Below are 24,753 nucleotides of genomic sequence, written 5' to 3'. Positions count from 1 at the left end.
TTCTAAATGTAGGAAATCCAACAGTTAATACCCTGTAGTCAGAGCAGCATTTTACATTTACACTACCAATGTAAACATTCATGAGTTATACCCCCATGAGACAGGAAAGTAATACTGCATTTGTTTTAAAACGTGAAGAAAGCATGAGACACAAACATCAAGCGGACTTCCCAAGGCCCCACAGCCAAGCAGAGAAGCGAGATCTCTTTGTACATTAATTACAAAACACTCTTACTGCAAACAGGTGAGGCACATCAACTCGTGTTAATTTTTACCCTTTCCAGCAGCAGATCACCTGTAGGACAACAGAACTCTTCCTCTGTAAACACAAAGGTTGCTTAAAGGTTTTCCACAACATTTCTGGTTTTTTCCAAAGACAAGAATAAATTACTGAGAAGTAAGGTCAGAACTTTTCTGCAAACCCTTTAAGTCAACAGTTGTCCAGAATATGAAAAGTCATTCTTTTACCCTGGTGTAAGTTTATTCTTGTTACATATAAAAGCCTAGAATCTACATAGCATCCCTAATATTACAACCCCTTCTTTTCAGTTGACAAACATCAAAGGCATAGCAAAAAAAAAAGCCAAAGCCTACCTTTTTGTTTCTTTCAGATGGCTTACTTCATATAATAACGTAAATCCTGCATTCTAGAGCTACACTATCATGTGGTACATTGAAACAAACACACGCAAGAGACATAGTCCTTAAATCTGAAATACGTACTATTTTCTGAAAGGGTAAGGTGTAGAAAAACATACCAGCAGCCACTTATTTGTCTGACTGGTCTGTTCCCTCAATAGCCAGAGGCTACTTTTAACTGCACTGACTTAGCAAAGGAATCCAAATTGTATAAATCAATGTCTCAATTAACATTTTGTTTAGGAAGAGTTACGGAAAAGAAACAGAATGTAATCATTTGCTAGCACAGTGGCTCCAGAGGTCTGGGAGCGAGTGCAAGAAGAATGGAGTTGAATGTGGGAAGGGTCCATTATTCTTTCAATAGCGTCTGGTACTGCAAAGTATGTGCTTGCATACTTTCCTACTGGAAAAGCTTAAGCCTTCAGTAGCTCCTTGGTCTGGGAAAATGGCAGGCACCCAAATGCTAACCCAGGGATCTACGAAGGAGATCTACCTGAAGAACAATATTTTTCAAGTGGCTTTAGAAGTGAAAAACAGCCATAAAGAGAAGTCTCATTCCCAGGGGATTTTATTCCTTCTGTCTGGCTGCTGTTCGTCAGGTGCCGTTCCCCGCACACATCCCCAGCACATTCGAATGCAAGAATGGAGAGGGGGCCTCTCTGAAAATAATCACACTTGCTGAAAGACCTGCCCTGCATAAATATCTCTAACAACAGTACAAACAGAAATCAGACTTCTTGCCCGATACTTTAGTTGAAATTTATGGCACCGCTGGCAATGATTCTGTTATTACTGTTCTACCTGGCTACGGCTCAAAGTCACAGAAGTGGGAATTTCAGAGGTATTTTCAGAAATTATGTAGATCATCTGGGGGGGGGGGGGGAAACCCAACCTAGTTCAAAAATGCTGTACCAATGCATTAGTGAACAAAGCTATATATTTAATATATATGTATACATGTACAAACACATACCATAGGGATGGGATGGGGAAGTTAGGGACACACACGGCCTCTAAAATGGTATTTAATGCTACACCCTGGGAATAATAAAGCAAAGGGAGGAAAAAAAAGAAATCAAAGGGAATACTGAAAGACAGTCTCTTCTGCTATTGCAAATATCACCAGCTGCTAGAGGATTTATATGCAGAAAAACTAGAAGTTGAGCTTTAACTCATATTTCCCTTGCTTTCTCACTGGTTTGCTTCCAACCCTCAGACTTAATTAAAGTCTATCAGCCAAATTTTTTCTGTTCCTAGACCCTAAATTATTCCCTTTTTAAATGTCTCTCTACTGACCGACCCAAATTTTTCAAGATGTTGTACTTCCACTAACCTGAATGATGAATACGCCCCCACACAGGTTTTTAAAAGGTTAAAGGATCTCAAGATGATCAGCCCAATACCAACAGCTATTGCTGCAGGTATGCAGGTACATGTAAGTTATACTCAGAATGACTGATAGTGCAAGATACAGCATTCTGCATTGACAGTTCACATATCAAGGTGTAATAGCCACTTCCTATTAATTCTTCAAAGAGTATATTGCATGCAGTGACTGGGGAATGAGAGAGTATATAGGAAAATACCCAAGACATGGCTAAGAAGTTTTACTGCTTGTAAAAAGAATCTCTATCTAATCTTCTCTAGTGGGGAAATGGTGCAGTAAATCTGATGAAAAAGGAAGGATTTAAAGCAAGGGAAAACTAGGATTTCTCAAAGCAGAAACATAGAGGACATGCTGCCCTTAGGAACAGATCTCTGTTATTTAATCGATGTACTGGAAGAACTCCCGGGAAGCATGTCTTAGCACGAGAAAGGAAAGTTTGCTATGCTCTTCATTTCCTGTGTAATTCCAGAAACTGCCAGCACAATGCTGGTTGGGGAGAGCCACACTATGGCTATTCAAGGGGGAATTCAGCATTGTATTCTGAATGAATGGAAACATTCTGAAAGATATATATTTGCTGCGAGTGAAGCAGAATGCAAACCCAGTAAGGATCACAGGCCCACATATACCTTCAACCAGCTAATTATATATTCTGACTCTTTCTGTTATGATTTTCACAGTATTCTCAGCAGTGCTAAACATCAGAGCAAATCATCCAGGTTTGAGCTCGCAGTAGCCATGAAGTCAGTGTAATAAATCATCACTAAAAATATTATGCAACTACAGTTCAACTGATACCAAGTGTAGGTAATTTTAATGGAGATGCGATCACTTTTATGTATCCCTGCAAGTTACTGATTTGGGATCTCAATGACTGGATGAAGGAAAGGCTCTTCAAAGTCTGGGTTTCTTAGAATAAGCTAGATGAATGGTTCCTTGCAAAAATCCCAAGGGTATTTCCCTCCATCTCACTGCAGAAATCTTCTGCGGAGCATGACAATTTAAGGGATTAAAAAAACCTTAAATAACAGAACAGCAAGGGAACCACAAGCTTTGGCTGGGCTCACAAGCCAGGACCTCAGCCCCAAGCAGAATCAGACCTTTTAACTGAAGAGGAACAGTCACATGCCTCATTTCACCCTTACTTTGCTTTAAACTAGACCGTTTCCTCCCCCTGCCATATTCCACATTGGCTGATAAATTCCCCAACGGCGGGTGTTAACTAACTCCGCATTCCAGTCTGCTCTGCGTCATGGAGTTCCACATCCCACTGATGAGGAACACATGGTGGACATGTGGTAGGGGAGAGCCTGACAGCGCTTGCACAAGCAGGGATAACTCCTCTGACCTTTGGCTTTTTTCCTCTCTGTACCATCCCAACTGCACAATAAGGAGTCTGTGCCCTGTACTAGTCATTCTGGGATCACTGGACACAACCTGAAACTCGAAGACTTCAGCAGGCAGCTATACTGAGCACACGCCAGGGCTGAAAACATACATGAAAAGCAAATAACTGATCATTCTGCGTCTCTCCCCTAACCAGCCGATTCAGAGGAACTCTTAGACCATACAGGTTACCTCTGGATCAGCTGGGGTAAATATGTCACAAAAATCAACTGGTGATGGCCATGTTTCCCATCAATTCTGAAATAAGCTAACTCACAGCATTGCTAAAAAATACACAGTGGCAACTGCATTAAAGTATTAAGACATCTTTCTAAACTAAACTGACCATTTGTCATCTTTTCAAGACCCAAGTCTGGCTTAAAGTAACAATGAGATTTGACTTCAGTGGTGTCCAACTTGATGACTCATCCGGAGCACTACATTCACCAAGTCACATGGACTCGAGGGTGGCCAAGCAATACAGTCATCCCTTCCTCCTTCGAAACCTCTAAAAAGTAAAACCAAATCACAGGCTAAGTGCTGGTCTGAGACCACAGCAGACAGACAGACAGATGAGTAATGATAATACGTTTACTGATGATTAGAAACCAAATGCTGAGCCTCACGCTCTCTGCTTTTAGTCTTACGCATATCGTAACTCTGGCAAGAATCTTGCAGAAAAATTAAATCTGTTACCAATAAGTCTTTCTATAGCTACAGTCATTAGAAATTCCTACTAATATTTCAGATTCTAAGATTCATGACCTCTTACCTGTACAAGCTGTCAAGACATGGCATGACCTCTCTTTTAGAAAGAGGACCTGGATATGCTACACATTCCTTTTAACCTCCCACACTGAATGACTAAAATAACACAGCATCAGGAATACACAATAAAATCCAATGGAAGCAACAGCATTAAAATCAGTAATAGCAGTATGTGCTTTAAAATACAAAGTCAGTGCCTCACTAACTGCTTTGACAGGATGTTCATGTTTATTGTACAAGCATAACCTATAAAAGCACCAAATTAAAATGTTTTCCTTAGATGTGATCCTTGAGGTCCCCTCCAACCTGGCGTTCTATGATTTGGCTACATTCATTTTAGAAACGGTAACTGGTTTCATCCATTTCTGAAGCTGAAGGCTACACTCATCCCCAGCAGAGCAAGCTGAGCAAAGATTAAATGCATAATAAAAGGGGCAAACTTTCTGAGAAAAATCAATGCCTTTTAGTTACAGCAGCTACCTGAGGTGAACTGGGAAACTTCTAAACAGGCAGGCAAGGCCTCCAAGGGCATCTTCAGAACATCTGCTCCCAACTGATGGCTCAAACAACGACTCACAGGCCAATGTCTTTTTCTAAAATCCTCTTTTGTAAAGAAATATGATTAAAGCTACACCAACATTTTTAAAGTGTGGTTATAGTCTGAGAAGTTAGTGTGTAAAAATCACACCCTCTTATTCAATCGACCTAGTTCCCCTGTTTTGATTCAGTCAGATCTGCTTGCTTTACTGGCTAAAATGACTTTTTACAACTTTCTAAATTCCTACTAGTACTGTGAAACCAATTCAGTTCTGGGAAGCGGAACCAGATTCTTTTCTGGTTGTGCATCTGCAAAAGGATTATTACCTAAATCAACACATACAATTTCTGTTTGTGTGGCAGAGGAGCCAAAAAGAACCTGACTGGATGAACAGTCGGAACAATTTATTTTTATTTATGAAAAGAGCAGATCTGGACTAACAGGAAAGACATGAAGATCTACACATCACTCTCTCAAAGTCACATTTTATAGCAAGAGAGATTATATCCAACATCTTTCCGCAGTATTCCTCATAATATCACTTGAATGCAAAGGAAACTTGGTAACAGAAGTTTGCTAACAGCAAAACCCACTGATTTTTCCAACAGGGGAATGCCACCCAAGCTAATATATGTGTATTCATCCTGTAGACAGCTGAGCCCAGCAAATAGTTTTTGCTCCCTGGTCTGCCCTGAGTTGCTCCGCAGGATTTTACTATTGAATTGGATTATTGCATCGCTTCCTTCCCTGCCAGTGGCACTGCTTGTGGGGGACCACTCCCTAATGTGCAAAATAAAAAGAACCAAATTATCAAAGTCCTGTTGTTTAATCTATTAAAAGTAATGCAACTCATTTTGAGACACATGGCTTATGAAGTACTTGCTCATACATGCAGCTGGGGCAAGCTAGAGTTGGTAGCCCCCTTCACCAGTACAGCTGGGGATCTGGAAGAGGACATCTGCCCATGCATGATCTACTTCAGGATGCTTTTACAGTGGAGTATCTGCCTATACCTGTGTTATTCTCAAGTCTTCTTGTGGAAGTAGATTTTAAAAGAAAGAGAATCACCATAGGAGTGGCAGAGCATTTCAGAGATGCCAGTTTCCCAAGGAGGGCAGTTCCAGAGAATAGAAACGCTAAGGAAGTTGCAGTGTGTTTATACATGATCCAGTTACTTAAAACAAATTATCAGCAGAAAAAAAAAAAAAAGGGCAATATCCCAAGGCAACAGAAAGGAAATCAAGTGTATCAAAGCTGTTCCTGAACTCCCATTACCTAGCCACTTGGCAACGCTGACTTTTAAAATTATACTACACCATTCATTTTTACTCTCATGATGCAAGGAGAGAAGGAAGAAAAAACTCCCCCACTTTACCCCCCTCTTTTTATTAAAATATCTTAAAAACAGATCTGTATTGTTACTTCAAGGTTACTAATGTTAGTTCTGTATATATTTATAGATGAGGTATTCCTTTCTGTCTGAAGCACATGAGGTAATAAGTAGCTGGAATTGTCACGGTGATTTATTAACATATTCTCTAAGAGAAGCCCTGCACCTGCGTCTGTGCAGACCGAACACCCACGAAGGCTGAACTCACCCTTACACAGCCCACAAGATCTTAAAAGGAAATGCTCCAAATTTAGACCTGCTCCAACAGGTGTCTTTTACTGTCTCACTTTGCATGACCATAAATATCAGAGGTGGAGCAGAAAGCTCCCTGTCCATTGTCACCATGCTTTGAAAACAAATACCTTTGCCCCCTCCAAAGGCAAAGACGGCAGCTATGGAATTCTCATCATTTCCTCACTCCTTCATCCTGTCAAGGTCCAAGTCAGAGAGATGTCACTGGCAAAACCAGGCTCCAGGGATGAGCACGTAACTTTATTTTTTTCTCTTCAAAGGGCCCCAAGCTGGCGCTGAAACTTCCCCAAACTGTATTTCTTTCATTCTGATATCTCATCTTGCAGCTATTTGCCAAAGTGAATGACATGCACAGGCTGTTCATGGCTTTTTTATAAGCTCTCATTACCCAAACAGGGAACCATTTCCTTGAAAATGCTTTCGCCAGCAGCATTAGTCTCTCTAGGCACCACCAATAAATTTGTCTCCTGGCCCATCATGATGCACACCAAAACGTGCTTGGATGGATGTACTTGATACTGGTTTGCACTTGTTTACTGGAGGGAGGACGCTACCTGTGGGACCTGTCATCAGGGTGATTAACAGCACAGGAGAAAAGAAAAGGATAATCTTAACAGCTGAATGGGAAGCTTTGCCAGATTTGCTTTGGCAAGCAAAGGAGCAAAATGAGGCTCTTTTCTGTGTGTGGTGTAACACGGAGAGACATTCTCCAAACCAAAATGGCTATCCATGACTCACAAACCCCCAAACCAAATCAAAACAACAAATCTGGAAAAGAACTCCTAACCAAACTGAGAAAAAGAATAACAGGTTACACCAGGAACTTGGAAATCCTATTAAAATGTTTCAGTCTGTAACACTTTCGTTACTACAAAAATGCCCGAGTCAAGAGCAAATAAATATTTAATACTCAACAGGTACTCAGAAGAATGTGTGTTTTCCCTTGTCCCTCTCTACCAGCTGCTCTTTTATGGCAGGAAAGTGAAGAGCGTGAAATCCAATGATAGGAAGATGGCAAAGGTCAGGAAAAAGGTTTTTCTTCAAGGATTTAAATTAGCGTACTACAGCTTTGGCTGTTTTGTCAACATAACTTCCCTCCTGTGAGGAGGGGAAGCCAAAGGTCCTTTGAAACATTTCTGTATGGGATCTAGATTTTTACCAGCTTTAAAGATTCCTAGCTTTAAAGAAAAGACCATCCTCCCTCTTCCTATTCCCTTCACCACTCCCTGCCTGTCCCTCCTTTCACCCCCGTCTTTAAAAAGGGAGAGAAAAAAAGAAGAAAAGGAAAACGGAAAAAGCATCTGAAGAGCAAAACAAGCACCAAAGGAGTTCTAGAGTTCATGTAACAAGACCACTATAGCCCTTCAAAAGGGCCATTAAAAGCAAAACGAGCAAAAGCAACACCCTCAAGATGCCTATTGTATTTTAGAGAGGAACATATGAGTGTACTGGAAATTCTCCCATTCCACCACAAAGTCTGTTATTTCATCAAAACAAAGTCCAGAGATCAAGAAAGGACCAACATGGTAGCTGAAAGTCAGTCACTTCAAGTGATCCATGAAGAAAACGAGACTGGGCTTGCTCTTCTTTTTACCTCCCCTTGCTTTACTATCTTGTATTAAAATAAAGAAAAAAAGACTTCAAAGATTGTTTCAAGCGTCGCTTTTGTTTCTCACATGAGAAAGTCAGGGCTTGAGCAGGTCTAGACAACACAGTGGTTAAAACATCATCAGCTGCCAACACTTTGTCTTCCTAGAGCTCCCACAGTTGTTGCTATGCTGAACTGCCGCATTTGAAAATATCTGACAACTTCCATGTACTGTTTTGCTTCCCTCAGAGCTTCTCCAACATGGCAGCAGTGAAACAGAGAGCACAAATCCAATGCAGGCAGTTTCAGATGGCAGAGGCTCACCCACATGGATACTGTCCCAGTGCTTCTGCAGAATGCTTCAAAGCATCTTTTTCTTATTTTTTTTCCCCTTCTTTTTAACACTTAGCAGATCTTCTGTCTTTGTGCTTCTAGACTATCCTATCATCCGTGGGCTTTTCCTGGAGGGTATCTAACACTTTACATTAGCTTTCATAGCTGTGCATATGGAAATGTAAGAAAAACAGGGAGACATACAGATTTTTATCCCATCTGTATACCCCCAACACCACATTTACCAAATCCCAAACAGTTATGCTCAAGAAGATCTGCTGAAGACAACATAACTGAACAGGTGTTCCTGAAGACAAAGTTTGGCCTGCAAGATAAAGCCTGATTAATTTAGCTATACAGTAACAGGAATGAGAATCCTCTGGTTAGATGAACCTGTAAAATCAGAGGTCAACTAAGATCACACATGTTTCAGCAATTTCTAAGTCGTTATGCCACAGCCACCCACTAGTGACAGGAGAAAGCCACAGCCCATCACTACAGTAGATGAAATATTCCTCCCTAGCACAAAATAGATTAGTGTTTGTTTGCTCAAAAATATAGAATGCAATGGTGCTGAATTTCCTACACCAGACGGATCAACTGCTGGCTATGTACACAAGGCTTGTCTGCAGCCTGGTCCCTGCCATGTCCAAGGAAAACCCAGGAGACAGCCAGTGGAAACATGCAGTTAACAGGGTTCACTCTTGACCACCTTCCTTCTAGAGCAATCCTTAAACTCGGGCAGGAGTCACCTTTCCATGGGCACATAGCACCTCCTTCACATCTGGTAATGGGATGTTCAAGGAAAGATTACTCCTAGCTGTGGCCTACAGCACACGCCAGAGGCATTTTCACAGAAGAGATTTATCTGAGAGCAGGCCCCAGATGTCCGTATCCTTGACTTACAAAGTCCACATGGATGAATTTCTCAGGTCTCAGATGGCTGCCCCACAGGTGTCTAATCTCCCAGTGAAGGTCTGACTATCAGCCTGAGACAGACTACAAAGGCTGGCTTTTCAAGGAGCCAGCAGATCTTCCGCAGAACATCAGACGCGTGTCTGAGAAAGCTAAAATCACTGTACAGAAGAGCATAAAGAGCAACAAGCCATCTTTTCTTCTGCTACTAATGGATAGGAATTATGCTGTGCAGGAAGCTCAGCTAGTGCAGCATATTTAATGGATTCATCCAAGTCCCCAGTGCAGTTTAATGGTGGATATAAGATGGATCCCCTAATGAATCTTTTTGGGCCTGGAAAGACAGCTGAGGTTTTGTGCCTCATATGCAGAAGAGTGTCATGAAATCCTGAAAGCCTCTCTGAGATACTCTGTAAATCCATACTACAGATTCTCATTGGAACTCAGGCAATGAGAATAGCTTTTAATTTATGGACATAGGTGTACTGCTTCTGAATCTCTATATCTAAACTGTATTTGAACTATGGCAATACTGGCTTCATTTCAAGGAGAATTAACTTTTCACCCATTTCTTTTCTTTCCCTGGAATTCTTCATAATAAAGGCATGACACAAGCCCATCAGCTGGTTATACTGACATAATGAATAATAAAATATTGCTCCCTGAATATTGCAAAGGCTTTTTCCTCTTCCCTTCTCATCCTATTTTGTCTTTAGCCATCACACCTAGTCCATTGTTATGTACCCCAATCCCAAGTTCAGTTTCTATTACAAGGACTCATAAGCTTACTTCTGAAGGATGGATCTTTTAATGACAAGTTCTTCATCCAAGTCAGCTTCATTAGCCATGAAGAGCAATCTTTTTCCTGTGTCATCCACTCCAATGAAGTCGCGCTGCTCCACTGAAGTAGAAAATCAAACACAACCATTACATAGCTCTGTCTTCAAGCAGGCTGGAAAGACAAATGGGACCACCAACCACCCCAAAATATGAAAAGACTAACCCAGCAAATCAATGAATTAGCAAAAGTTATCCACAATATTTATTAACTTATTTCCAGCCAGGGTAGCAGATATGTATCATGACATCCAAAACACCGGCCCTGCAAGCTTTATGCATCCCTTTTATGAAGATGCCAACTACAGGTCCTGACATGCAATGCTCCATCTTGAGCTATGCTTTCCTTCTCTTTTAAAGAAATTAATAAAAAAAACCCTGCTACATGAATTTACACAACAACAAACCCAAGGCAAGCAGAGAGTTCTTAAAAACCCAGCTGCTTCTTCCTCATCATAAATCACTCCACATTAGAATTAGGTGGTCTGGAAAGGATTGTGATTTCAGTTAAGACATAACTACTTTGCAACTGATCTCCTATTTCAGATAAATACCGATAGCAATAGAAATCCTAAATCACATACACAAACACACATAAAAGTCTAGATTCTAAGACTCCTACTACTGATGTTTCTGGGTGGATTAACACGGTTTAAGTACCCATTTATAAAACTGCCAACCAAGAGAATACCTAACAAACAGTCACATGAAGTTATTGTGGCAATTCCCACCTCCTGCAATCGGACTATGCATCAACAGTGACTTTGGTTTATTGACATATAAAGCTTTTGTTTTTGAACAGTCTTCCACAACATCTGAATACAGCAGTGGCTGTACTGCACTCTGTAGTGTGAGCCATAACTCTGGTGGCAACCATACGCTCATCTTCGCAGGAACACATGGCTCTACAAGATGCCATGGCACAGTTCTAACAAAAAAACCTCCTCTCTCCCACTAAATACTATTGTTTTGGGCCAAACTGGCAGATACTCAGTCTCCCAAGTTCTAAACTTTCAACAACATTGGAATAACAGCATGATCTATAAATAGTTAAATCCCCAAGATGAACCCCATGCTTTATTTTACTTTTACCTGTTCCTTCAGTTACCATAGCAAGAAACAGTATCAAAATACAATCAAATCTATGCAGCTGTTGAAAGTTCTCCTATTGGCAGTCTTTGATCCAAGTGATCAAGCATACCCTTCCCAGAAATCACATCCCTTCTCAGAAAATAATAATATAGCCAAGTACAAACATAGGCCTGAACATGTAACACTATGACAAGTACAACTAGGATAAAGCTCTCTTGCTCTAAAAAAACAGAAATAAGTCTTGAAAGCAGTGCTGATTCTCACACTTGAGAAGGGAGACAAAGTCTGAGAGTAGGGGCCAATCAACCATCACCACTGCCACCTAAGTGGGGTCTCCTGACAGGCTAGAAACACAACCAAGTTCTGTTCACAGCTGCCCATCTCCTGACTATTCATACAGTAACACAACATCCTACACTGTTATAGGGAAGCTCTATGCAATAAGAACAAGGGAGAAGTAAATCTTGATGAAAACAGGACCAGGTACATGACTGCCACCAAACCGGTTTCTCTTGCTTATGTGGATAGGTAAGATACAGACAGCAAAACCACGTGAGTGTGCTATATTTTTTTTTTGTAGTGGATGCCAGGTCAGTTTTTTCCCAGTACACTGGCAACAAATGGCATTCCTTCTGTAAGTTAGAAAAGACAAAACTTATTACTAAAATCAACTACCCAGAGATACAAGTGTGCTGTTTCAAATCACACTGGCATTACTTAGTGAGGAAAAAAGTAAATGGAAGAATGAATAAATAACTAGTTTACAAAATCCCTGCAAGGAAAATAATAAGAAAAATCCTAAAGCTGCACTGATGGTAACTAAAAAATCGTTTAAAGCATAAAAATGGAATGCGGGATGCGTTTCGCCTCCTCAAAACAGATAAATAAGGATTTGACACAGCTATTACAATTTATTAGTTACCTTAGAAATCACATCCCCAACAATTTTTAAGGGTTCTAATGACCTAAAGAAATCACGACATCACAAGAGAACGGAAGCTGAGCAAATCAGTGATGAGAAATAATTTTCAGTCAGATTTTCTAAAATGCTTTTTAATCAAACATAATTAATTGACACTTGGGAAAAAGACACCTTTGTTAAAGATTCACTATTCCCACCCTTTCAATTAAAGGGAGAGAATTCACACGATGCAGCCTGCAAGACCACCAAGAGGTCTTCTGGCAAACACAGGGAATACCAGTGATGACATGCCTGCTGCTTTCAAGACAAGAAAAACAAGCAGGAAAGACTCTCCATCCCTATCTTTTCTGCTTTTCTTTATACATCAGAAAGGTTCAGACACCCTCTTCCACTCAGTCCCTTGCAGGTCATCTTTAAGCACATGGCTCCATTCTGGGTGTCCAAATTCCTGACACTCTGTTTATTTGGGTTACTACCATTCACTAGCAGCCTACTTTTTCTCTTTTTTTTTACTTATTTTATTACCATTCCTCTTATTGATCAATTAAAAGAGCCAATGAGATGATTTTTGTCAATGTATGAGCCCCTAAATATAAAAACCAATTAACTTCACCCTATAATTTGCACCTGAGGTGTGTCAAATGTTTCAGGAAAGCATCAGCATGAATTTATGGCTGCTTAACACTGCAATCCATGCTCATTTTAAAACTATTCCTTACATTAAAGTTCTTGAATGTTCAATAATATCCCCAAAGCAACAACTTTGTATCAGATTCCACAAAATGTCTTGTTGCTCCTTCTCAAAAATGAGTGAATTTGTAGGAACAGTGAAACAATAAAGCAAGCAACAAATATATTGAGTGACTTGTCAGGACTAGGGATCTATTTTCTAATATCAAGACTGGAGTAGAACAGCGCAAGTACATAGAAGCATGTATGTGCCACGATTTACAACTAATAGTACCACATGCTATTAAAAGCTGCCTAACACGTTCCATATTAGTATCTTGTCTTCAGCTGCTTATAAGCTTCATCAAATTTTAACTGTTTGGGATGAAATTTCCAACACCAGGTGCCTGCCTTAAGAGGAACGCTTGGAAAACTTCAGCAAAACCAGTTCAGCTGCTTCTAAGGTTAAAGAAAAAAAACCCCAACATGTTTAGCCTAAGCTTAAATGCTAAGGTGGCCTGTCTCTTGAAAAGCTGTGCTATTCCAGTTCTTCATCTAAGGTCTTCTGTACCATCAGGTGGTACAAGCAAAGCACACAAGCCACGAGGCTCCACGGCCATGCTGTGATGACTGCTCCAGGGGAAAGAGCTTGATCTGTTGTGTCTTTGCAACTTGTTTTTACAGGAAAATTAAACTCATAAGCTCAAAAGGATAAAAGGAAAAAAAGCATAAAAACAAGGACTCTGCAAGATGGGCTGGGAGAGAGAGAAAGTAGTCTCTGAGAGCTGGTGGAAATTGGGGATGTTCATGAAAAGACCCCAGAGAAAGGAATGAGAAAAGAAGAAAAAAGGTGACTGCGGACAGATAAATGAAGCAGGTTGAAATGAGAAGCAAGAAGTGGAACAGGGATGGGAATGGTAGTGAAGGAAGAGTGTAACATATGAGAAAGAGAGGCTGGACTCCTAACAAGGATCCTTGAAGGAGACAACTAAGCAAAGAGAACAAGAATGGAGGCTGGTGGTGACAAGAAGCCAGCACGGGAAAAGATACAAAGATGAGCTAGGATTATGTTGACAGCAACAGAATGCATTCAGTCAAGTAAGAACAAAAGGCAGGAGGGTCTGGTGCTCCCTAAAATGTACCACCCCTCACCAGGACCTGGAGAACCACCTAAAATTCCTGTCTCAGCACTCCCATACTTTTAGCAAATGATTGGAAAAGGTCTAGTAGGGTTCATGTCTCATCTGAGGCAGCTCATAGAAAACAACTTACTAGTGCTTTCCATGATAGCTTGAGTAGTATTGAGTGTGAAATCTTAGTATCAAGCCTCACAGAAAAACACTGGCGGTGTCAAAACACTTCAAGAGAATGGAATTGTAATGCTTTCAAGTTTGGTCTTCTGCAGATCTGAGAAATCATACACAAATTTTAAAAAGTCATGGAGTAAGAGTTATGCTACGAAGTCAAGCACACAGACATGAAAAACAAGAAAATTAAGAATGCATGTGCAACCTGATGTGTTTATATTTTCAAAGAGTCTTCATGTGATATTGTTTAAACTCACAGACCTCCTTGCCCCCAGCTTGTGTGCTCAAAGCTCATGTATTGGGCAGCTCTATGATATTTAACCACAGACCCATTAGTTTATAACTCATGAATGCTCAACTCTGTGTCTGCAGTAGTGCTCTTGACAAGGTTTTACGTGCCACTAGCACTTAGATTGTCTGTTCAAAACCAAGGAGGTTTAAAGCTGTTTGAGAGTTCGTCCTAAAAGCTTTCAGCTCTACTAACCTTACACTTTGCTCCAGAAAAATCTCCTAATGCAGAGTCTAAGCAGCTTTCTTTTAAAAACACACTTCCTCCACTTTCAGACACACACATAGTCCAACAGTTGGCTTGCATTTCATTCCTCTCTCAAACAGTCTGAAGCTTCACTTTCTTATTTGTATTACTGTAATGCGTCTGAGCTTTAATCATAGACCAGGACCCACTAAGCTGGCAATAATCAAGCCTCAGCAATTTAACAGATATCATTAAAATAAAATGAGAGGTATGGTATGGGAACAACTGTATGGTGTTTAGTACTTTTAGCATAAGTAAAACAGGGATAATAGCCCTGCCCTGCCTTACAGCAGTGTTGTGAGAATAGATACATTAAAGATTACAAGGCACTAACTAAGATATTATGGTAAAAGGGACAAGATACGCATCTAAGCAAGACCTTGAATCAGTGGGAGTTTTGCCTAGCAAAAGGCTCCTGGATGTGATCTCAGAAGAGTAATTCAGTAGATACCATGAGATGAGAGATTTCTAGAAGTATTTGTTACCCAGCTAATACTGGTTCCTACAGTCAGTGGTAAATTCCCACTCATAATCTGGCTGATACTTAGTGCTCTTGAAAAACCTAACGGTTCTGATGCTCATATGTAACAAAAATCTAGGGTTTGATCCAAAACTCACTGAAGTCATCTGGAGCTTTTCCCTTAACTCTTGTGAGCTTTGGATCACAGCCTGCAAGATTACAAGAGTCTAATACTTAATTCTAAAATAGAAAAACCCAAGTCACACCCCTACCAGGGAATCTGAGGAAAAATAGAGTATCTGTAACTTTTTTATTTCTTTCACTCTGAGATTAATAACTAAACATATGTACAAATGGTATCTCTAGAATGTATTAATAAATAAAGGTATTCCTATCTACATACCTGGCTTTTTTTTCCCTTTCTGTCCTGGTACCACTTCTGTGGGTTCATGAGTTTTCTTCATCAGCATGGAGAGAGTAGCATCATGAGTCCGAAAGAGATCCACAACTTTATATAAATCAACATCTGTGATCAAATCGCAGCTCAACACCAAGACATCAGTCTGTCAAGGAAGAAAAGCAAAACAAAACAAACTATTTAGACATACAAGTGACCACATATGGATTAGCATTTGAGGACACAACAACGAATATACCCATGGCTGGTTTTAGATTTTTCTTTAAAATACACAGGGTCTGCCATACTTTGCCACAAATAGTTACTGGTTTTTACCAGTTCACTTGAGTCCTGCTGTTACTGAATTAGTTAGTTGGTTAATGCTTATCCAGCTCTGGACCATAAAGAATATGTGACCATCTAAACTGCTGTCATTGGCTCCTAAAGGAAGGAGCCAGGACACAGAAGCCATGGCTTTCAAGACTGCCACAAAATTCTACAGTATTTACAGCAGCTACTTTTAGTTACATAATGATGTAGAAAAGAAATCTTTCTGAAGGAATCTTTTTTAGCTGACTTTGCATCTGGCTACAAACCACTGGAAAAGATATTTAAACTATGTTATTTTATCTGGAGGAAAAAAAGCAAAGACTATCTAGGATGTAATTGCACTGCCATGGTGGCCTCAGTCTAGAAATACATTTCCTAAAACCAGCAATACCCCATATAAAAAAAATAAAGAGGAAGCTAGGTCCTATTTAATAACAGGCTTGTATTTAATTTTCATCTCAAAGGATTCCAAAGTACCTCATGAAGTATTTAAGAGAACTGCTGCCTATATCACAGAAACATTGCCACATATTGAGCGAGACACAGCAGCTTCATTAACCAAGCACACTACAACATACTCCGATTAAAAACACTTACCTAGGAACAATTTTCTGTATTTCAAGTGGGTTGTGGAACGTACTGCCAAAAATCTACTAGTTGAGCAATTATCTTCATTTAAACTAATCCTAACATAATATTTGTGCAGCATGGCCTACAGAAAAGTAGCAAGCTTCCACTTTATTTTTTGTTAATGATCAACCTTCTAAGCACGTCTCTAGAAGATTGTGTTTCCTTCTTGACATCTACCATTCTCACTTTCTGTGCTACCATTTACTACGGCAAACCTCCCTCAGAGTGTGACACTGCTTCCTACTTTTGTCTTTTAAACAGATACTATTTGATAGGAAGGGCACTAAAAGTAGTTGGTAAAACCCGAGTTAACTCATGGAGGATCAGTAATTCTACTTTTATTTGTGAAAACTATCTTGGTTTAAAGGATATTAATTCAGCATTGACCTTTTATGAGAGAGGTTTATTACGGAAAGGTCTGCATTACAGACTTCATCTAATACTAGGAGATTCCACATTGTAGGCAAGGAACTGATGTCTGGTATTTACATTATTTGACAGGTTCTCCTTCAAATACTGGGCAGTTTCATGTGTTTACCAATAAGTCATTGGAATTCACCCTGTCACAAACTGTTAGAGCTGCTGATTTGGCATGCTGTGCAAAAGGTCAAGCTCTGAGGATTTTACACATTCAAAACCTGACTTGTAGCGCCCTTTCTAGCATACTTTCAATATGTGTATTTTATATTATGGGTTTGCCCAGGAGAAGTGCTTTAATTATCCCTTCTCTAAAACAACATGCACACACACTGGAAAAAAAAACCCAACACAACAACCCACAGCACTGAAGCAAGCTGCCCAGCGCTCTGGAGCAGCCCTGCTCCAACATTCCAATGTGTACAAAGAAAGGAAGAAAAAATACAGCTTGGTAAGGAAGTAAATCTCCCGCTTCATAACTGTAAATAGTGAAGAAACACCTATTAAATATCCTGGAAATTCCTGACAAATTTTCAGATCTTCTGTTCCTATGAAAGCACAAATGAGTTACAATATTTGCAGAAAGACCAAAAGGTCTCCATGACCCATATAAAGTGACCTGTACTTTTCAAACTCAGTTTGTAGAAGGAAGAGATCGCTGGTTTCAAATCTAAATGCATTCACTCCAGTGGTAAAATAACAATAAAAAGAGATAGACACACCAATGGACTTATCTTAACGAACAAGTATTTGGAATTGTAAAACAAACCTTGTAATTATTTCACATTCTACTAAATGCCTTAATCTGTCACTAGAGCGAAAACCCAACAAGCATTTCATAGTCGTGGACAGGCTCCGGGTTTTTTTCTCCTCACTATAGGACAAGCTTTTTGCAAAAACTGAATGCAAGACCCCTGAGGAGCATACGGGAACAGAACCACCAAATGTCTGGTTGCCATCTGTTCTACCCATTTACTCTCCCAATATGTAAATAAACGTCAGTGAGCGCAGGGACCAGTGAAACACACAGTTGCTCTGTAAAGCCCACATTTCTGCCTCTCCTCCTGATGAGCAGAGCAGTGGCCTCAGAAGCACGCTGAGAATACACCATGAAAGGCTCTTTTGGGACTCGACAGCCTCCCCTTTGAAACACCACCCCCCTCATAAATAAAGCCCTCACTGTCTAATGGATGCACTTTTTTTCCAGTGTACAACTCCTGAACGAATAAACTAATGGCTGAAGGAAAAAATAAACTATTCTAGAACCCTAGCAGAAGTGTGTGTTTTTCTTCACGTTTTTAGGGTGGGTGTAGAAGAAAGAAAATAAATGGTAGAGCTTGTGGGTTTTTTACATATATATATATATGCCAAATAAATACAGTGCACCTTTCCCAGTGAGCCACTGATACAAAGAAGTACATATTTACTACACGCACTCATGTGCTAACAAGGGGTATGTGAACATACTTGACTTCATGAATTATGCAAACACCTAAGTACACACACATAGATTTCTTAATGAAATACATGTAACTATGATTACATCAACCCCAAACTATTATACAGCAGATGATAAGAATCAACATGAACTGATTAAAAAAACCCAGCAAGCACACACCCCAAGCAGAACCACTGCAAGGGAAGAAAATGCATGCCCAGATGCACTCTCATTTACCATTACAACCATGCGAAGGACAAGGCAAGGGTCTTAACTCAAGGAGGACCAGCCAATGGATGGGGCATGAAACAAATGCTTGGAATTTCTGGCATTCTCTTGCTTTGCCAAACGTGATAGGGTATTTTGTTTATTACTTTTACGACACAGAGGAGCCCTTGTCACAGACCCTATAGAGCTCTACCACAGAAACTGCTGTACAAGAAAGGGCGAAAGCACCATGAAGCATAATAAAAGAGAACAGCAAATTACTTTGAGTTGGGGAACACAAGCAAATGCTGCCGTGCTACACAGGTACAGGGACAGCAGCTGGCACTTGCTGACAGCACACCTCACATTTTTTACGAGCTTCACAAGAGCCACAGAAAAGACGAAGAGAATGTGATGCTCCTTGAAAGAGTCATCTGGGCCTGAGCAACCCCACTGAACCTCAGATCTGCAGTTCATGCACTCAAGTTCAGCCTTTAGACTCGGCTGCTGATCAGTGAAGAAAGGTCCTGCAGAGATCATCCCACTTACAATCTGAGTTTCGAGGAGATGTTTCTTTGTCCTTACTGCCCATGGATGAAGCCTTAGGTTCCCAGTCTAGCCACTGCTGAACAGTTACGTTCAGTCAAAGTCAAGTTTGGAAACACAGCTCTTAAGGCCTCAAAATCTCCACTCTCCCTTTTTAACACTGACTAACAGCATTTTACCATCAAACGTTTCCAAACTGCAACCTGCTCATATATTATCAGATAAGTTACATACTCAATCTGGATAAATACAACACTAACAGAAAACATCAAGAATTTTATACAAAATAGAGAGGAGAGGAAAGAAAAAAAAACAACTGTAAATAAAAAGCACTCAAACCCAACATGTCAACAATTATATTAAATCCAGCACAATATGGAAAATCTACACAAAAACAAGACCAAAAAGCAGAATGTTTCAAGAACTCAGTTCAAGACAAATGATTTAAAAATAGAAAACATGTTTTCAATGGAACTAATTCATACCACAGATCAAAAGATGGATGCAATTATATGCTGTAATATACTAGCATAAATAAAAAGCCTTGGACTTTCTCACACCCTGGATACAAAGGCAATGTTAAAAACTCTTTTATATTCAGCAATAATTGCTGGATCCCTTCTGTTCAAACAGGAGATATCAAGGTTACCACAGATAGCTGGCAGCAAATAATGAATTTTTAGTACTGTTCACTATGCTTTTTCTATCAAGTACAGACAAGGGCAGGACCTTGTATCCTAAACTGCTGATGGCCCCAAAAACTGCAGACTAGAAAATGAGAAGACATGTGTTGCAAGGAAATCTCTAATTTGAACAAAAACAGCCCCAAGAGAAAGAGGGAAACAAATGTCAGATTGCATTACAAGCAGAAAAGCAGCAAAATATCCATGAGCAGTAGAACCACCTCCTAGCAGAACTGAAAAGAGACAAAACATTGAAGTTGTATGCTAAGTTTCCAATTGCAGGGTATTACAGCTGAGACTTTGACAGGAAAAGAAAAGAAAAAAAAAAAATCAAGGTACTAGGAAGACTTTGTTCCTACACCAGCCTATGCTACACACATGCAGAAACAGAGAACTTTGCATCACTTCCTGCAGTGTCACCATACAACAGGGGAGAGAGGAACAAGTTATAATTACTGCTGGAATTAAGACTGATTTTTATACACAATACCCTGGAACTTCACCCACATGTTGCATTAACAGTGGGGTTTGTGTGTAATGCTTTTATTATTCAGAAGAGTAGAAAGGGAAAGAACAGTTTGGCTGTGGGCAAGCATTCTGATTGCTTGTGAGCATGCTCCAGGCAAAGCCAAAGATACCTCCCAGCAACTGCATTACTCACCACTCTTCAGATCAGAGACTTGCATCCAAGGCTTTAGAGAATCCCTTTTTATCTTAGTCTCCATTAAGAGTCCTCCAATTTCCACACCTGTGACCTCTTTGAAGCTCTATAGCTGTTGCTGTAACTGGAGCAGGGAACCTCATTTATTTTTGATGTCTGTAGGATCTTGTTAGCTACCAACTGAAATGGCCGCCTTTGGCTGGGAATTCCCACTCTGCTTTTGTAATGTCCTTGATGGCAAGATTCAGAAGAAAATCATGATTTAGTACTTTGTTAGCAGACATGAAGCATTTACCTACTGTGCAGTCACCGTGCAGCAGCAAGTCTGCTGTAGACCTGCACCTTTCATAACTCTTCTAAGGACAGAGGGCAGTGAAAGCACAGGATGTCCCTCGATCTGAAATCCAGCAGCAGCCTCATTAAAAGATGGAAGAAACTTTTTTTTTAAAGACTCTGTAATGTGAAAGAGGCTTCTTTTTTTCTAAAAGGAAAACAGAAAAGTTTCATGCGGGAGCCAAGGGAGTCTCTTCTAATTCCTTGGATGGCCCTGAATTCATCAGGTGAGGATATCTTAAGGCAATGTGAATGCCTCCACATACGTAACCTGTCAGCATCACTGTTTATCTTCTCAAAGAAAGCTGGAAGAAAGATGCCAGAAGCTGGGGAGGAGACTTAACCCCAGTCCCATCATACGGTTCATTCTACGCTTTGTATCAGATGGGATCACACAATGAAAACACCATTTTAGGTTATCTCTGTATCTCAAGAGCTACCATCCAAAATCAATATTTTTTAATTTACATACATATAAGCTAGGAACAGGAAAGATATTCAAGCCTGGAAGGCATCCTGTCTCCTCCCAGGAGGAAGTCTCCTTACCTATTGCTCAAACTGACACGTGGGGTGGAAAAGGGTAATTTACAGTTATCAGTAACTAAAAGCCGGAGTTTAGAGATGAACACAAGTTCAGAAGCTTATTAAGAATGTTTTTAAAGCAGGATATTGATATTACGAGACTTGGTATTACGACACTGAAGTGTAAAACTTCTGGTCTGGAACATAAGCTTTGCAATCCACCTTTTCCTCTGGCTCCAATTAAAGCAATTTTGTCCTACTTACAAAGTACTCCAAAAATCATTTTCCCAGCTTCCTCCTCCAACCACATCATCTTTCTTAACTGGTTTCATTTTCTGTCACATCAAGCACGAGTTATTTACCCTCCTTTTCACAGTCTATCCCTTCCATTTTCCATGGATTTACCCAATCTACTTCTGCCTTATATCAGTAAAGGATGCCAGCTCTATTACCTGCTTGTATCTTCTAAAGGATACAAGTAGATTTAGGCTCTGATGTCTTATATATGTATATATATATATAAAATAAATCTGCTAGTCTTACACTTACAGAAAACTGACAATTATCAGGCTATCAGTATGCTGTGGCACCAGATTGACAGACTGACCCATATTATCCTGTCTCCTAGGCTCTCTCATTTGTCTGAGGTCAGGAATCATCTTGTGTTTACATCCAGATCCCAAGCATGACAGAGGAGACTGTTTTTCCCCATCTAAAGGCACCCAGAAAGCATGCACCATCATTCACTAGAACCATGTCTGCTAAAGCTCAGGGAGCACCCCATAACCCAGGCTCTGAATTCACCAGCGCACAGAGCATGAGCCTGCACAAACAGATCCCTTCTTCGCAGGCAGGAGAACTCAAGAAACAAATGGTGCTCTCCTCATCACTCCTATTCCTGGAAGGCAGGTTTCCCAGACTACCTGGACAGCAGCACTACCAGACCTGCTGTTCAGCTGATATTGGACTCTGCCTCACATGAACAGAAAGGAGAACGCTGCAGTTAGGCTCCAATCTCAACAGCAGCAGCACAGCAGGCTTGCTGCCAAAGCCCAGAGCTCAAGTCCAGGCTTAACACTTAATGTAGGCAGAGCCGTAGGCAGTCAGGTGCTGTAGTCACACAAACAATAATAATAAAAAGTAGTCCTAATGGAGCTCAACCAGCTCAACTTATTGAAGGGAAAGGCGGCTTTCGCCTACAGCCTTCTCTCCTAAACAGGAGATCTCTCAGCAACACAACAGAAAGCAGAAACAACTGGATTCAGTGGCTAGAAACCAGCATTCAGCATAGAAATAAAAAGCAAAGTGGTTTAAGAGGGAGAAGAGGTATAATGTGGAATAAAATACCCAAGGATATAATAAACACTTAATCTAATAGGATGTATGAATAATGCTTTGCTATCTTTCAGAAACATATTAAGTCATCCATAAGTTTTGGGGCTAACAGCCCTGATTACCATGTGCAAATTCCCCTAGAGACCAGAGGATCATAATGGTTCCTCGCAGTCTCAGACCAGACTATACAGGAAAACCAAGACATATACAGCATGCGTCCTCATGTGTCCATTCTGCCACCCCACAGCTAGTATCAGCATGATCTTAAATTAAAACAAAATGGTCAAACCAAGCCATTACACAACTCTCAGTTTCAACACTGCTCCAACAAAAAACCCAAATGCTATTCTGCTCTGCAAAGCACAGGTTCTGTGAAACACAGTCCAATGGCACTGCTACTTCACACAACCTGCACTGAAGTGAGTGTCCATTCCTGTGGGACCTGATCAGCGTTGTTCAAATGTTGTTTTTTCTCCCTGTAAAACACAGTCATGCTATATTAAATAAAAGTACTGAAGCATAGATTCCCATATTATCTTCCACGCAATACTATTTACACCTCCAGCACCTCTCCATTTTTTTCCAGTGATATCTGGTCTGCAGCAACTGCTGTTGTAAGAAAAACATGATGAAAACTTCAAGACTTCCACTGTTTTAAACAGCACTATTTGCCTACATCCAGAATTTTCACCATCCTCCCCAGGGAGCTAACAGAATTTATACCACAGAAGAAGGCTCAAATTTGCTTTGAGGAAGATGAAAAACTAGATAACCTACATGGGTTTCCCAGATAATATAACATGACAAACATGCTAAATTAAATTCCAGGCATCCTAAGTCCACTGATCTTCACCATGGTTTTCGCCCCATTAAACAGTGCCAGAAAACCAGTGCTGAGCAAAGCAACAGCCTCTGGGATAGCCTGTTATCACGGCCCTATTATCAAAGTTACAGTCCTGTACCAGGCTGCAAAAAAAACCCACAGAAACCCCCTCTCTAGCACCGTAACTCCCCAGGTTGATGTTTGGCACCTACTCACTCCCACACTCCCCAACAACTGGAACTACATACTTAGGTTAATGCACGCAATTGTGTCTGATGTGAACAATTCCATTTTCTCTTTCAAGGGATGATACTGAGGAATCGTAGAATGGTTTGGGTTGGAAAGGACCTTAAGAACCATTCAGTTCCAACCCCCCTGCCATGGGCAGGGACACCTCACACTAAACCATGTCACCCAAAGCTCTGTCCAACCTGGCCTTGAACACTGCCAGGGATGGAGCATTCACAACTTCCCTGGGGAACCTGTTCCAGTGCCTCACTACCCTCACAGTAAAGAACTTCTTCCTTATATCTAACCCAAACTTCCCGTTTGCATTTAAACCCATTACCCCTTGTCCTATCACTACAATCACCTGCAAGAGGGTAACTGACAGCTGTACAGCCCACAAATGCCATGGAAAGCCCTGACCTTCTGTGAGGGAAGGCCTGTTAATATCCAAAGATGGGGAAAATACACAAGTAGAAATCATCCAGGCTTGAAACAAAGTAAAAAGGCTGCAGACAGCAAGGAAGGAATGTACAGACAAAAAAATGTACAAATACCCTGTGACTGGCTCCTTGCCCTACCTGAAGCCAGGGGAGGCCTTGAGTATCATGGGGAAAGGCCAAGGACATTGGAAATTAGAAGCAAAAAATTAGGAAAACATCAGACCAGATGGCAATTTAACATTCAAAACAAGGACATCATAAAGGAACACCAAACAAAGCCCTACACAACTTACTCTGCTCTGTGGAGTCCAGGGTGGCACAGACGTTAGTGATGCCTTCATGCTGCCCTTCAAGTCTTCACCCAGGTACGGGTGACAGTTGCGTTTTTGAGGCTCATATGCGGCACAAGACTTTGCTCTCTCCACTAACAGCACCAAGGAAAAATGACAGCTAGAGGACACTGACCTCCCCTCTCCCAATGTTAAAATCTTACTTTCTCTTTAGAAATGCACAAATTCAATTCACACAGACTTCATTTCTTCAAACATTCAACACAGAGTGACTTTTGAAAACCATTAACATCAGCTTCATATGCCTGTTAAAATGAACCGATAGTAAAGGATGTTTGACTCTTCTTTGCCTTCACATGTCCATGAAAATGCTGTTAAAAATCAAAAAGGGCAAAATTATATTTGAGATGCCCTTTACTAAAGCTGTAGTTTCCCCTCAGCACACAGCACAGTAA

General features: G+C 40.5%; 1 protein-coding gene across 3 annotated transcripts in view; it reads right to left on the bottom strand.

The window, feature by feature from the left end:
- EIF2B3 (eukaryotic translation initiation factor 2B subunit gamma) overlaps positions 1 to 24,753 on the bottom strand; it is a 104,962-nt gene that overhangs the window by 67,261 nt on the left and 12,948 nt on the right. For all 3 annotated transcript variants that reach the window (XR_009743064.1, XR_009743063.1, XM_061451407.1), the window contains exons 4-5: positions 15,422 to 15,581; positions 9,986 to 10,097 (exon numbers count right to left, since the gene is read on the bottom strand). Coding sequence is in view for 1 of the 3 variants with exons in the window: in XM_061451407.1 (XP_061307391.1) it covers positions 9,986 to 10,097; positions 15,422 to 15,581 (272 nt within the window). In the remaining 2 variants the exon portion in view is untranslated. The remainder of the gene's footprint in view (positions 1 to 9,985; positions 10,098 to 15,421; positions 15,582 to 24,753) is intronic.

This window comes from Pezoporus flaviventris, unplaced genomic scaffold, assembly GCF_033815535.1.
Source record: "Pezoporus flaviventris isolate CSIRO_AGI_PZ_B2104156 unplaced genomic scaffold, CSIRO_AGI_Pfla_v1 ptg000013l, whole genome shotgun sequence".
Taxonomy (NCBI): Eukaryota; Metazoa; Chordata; class Aves; order Psittaciformes; family Psittacidae; genus Pezoporus; species Pezoporus flaviventris.
This window is presented reverse-complemented; position numbering and strand designations above follow the sequence as displayed.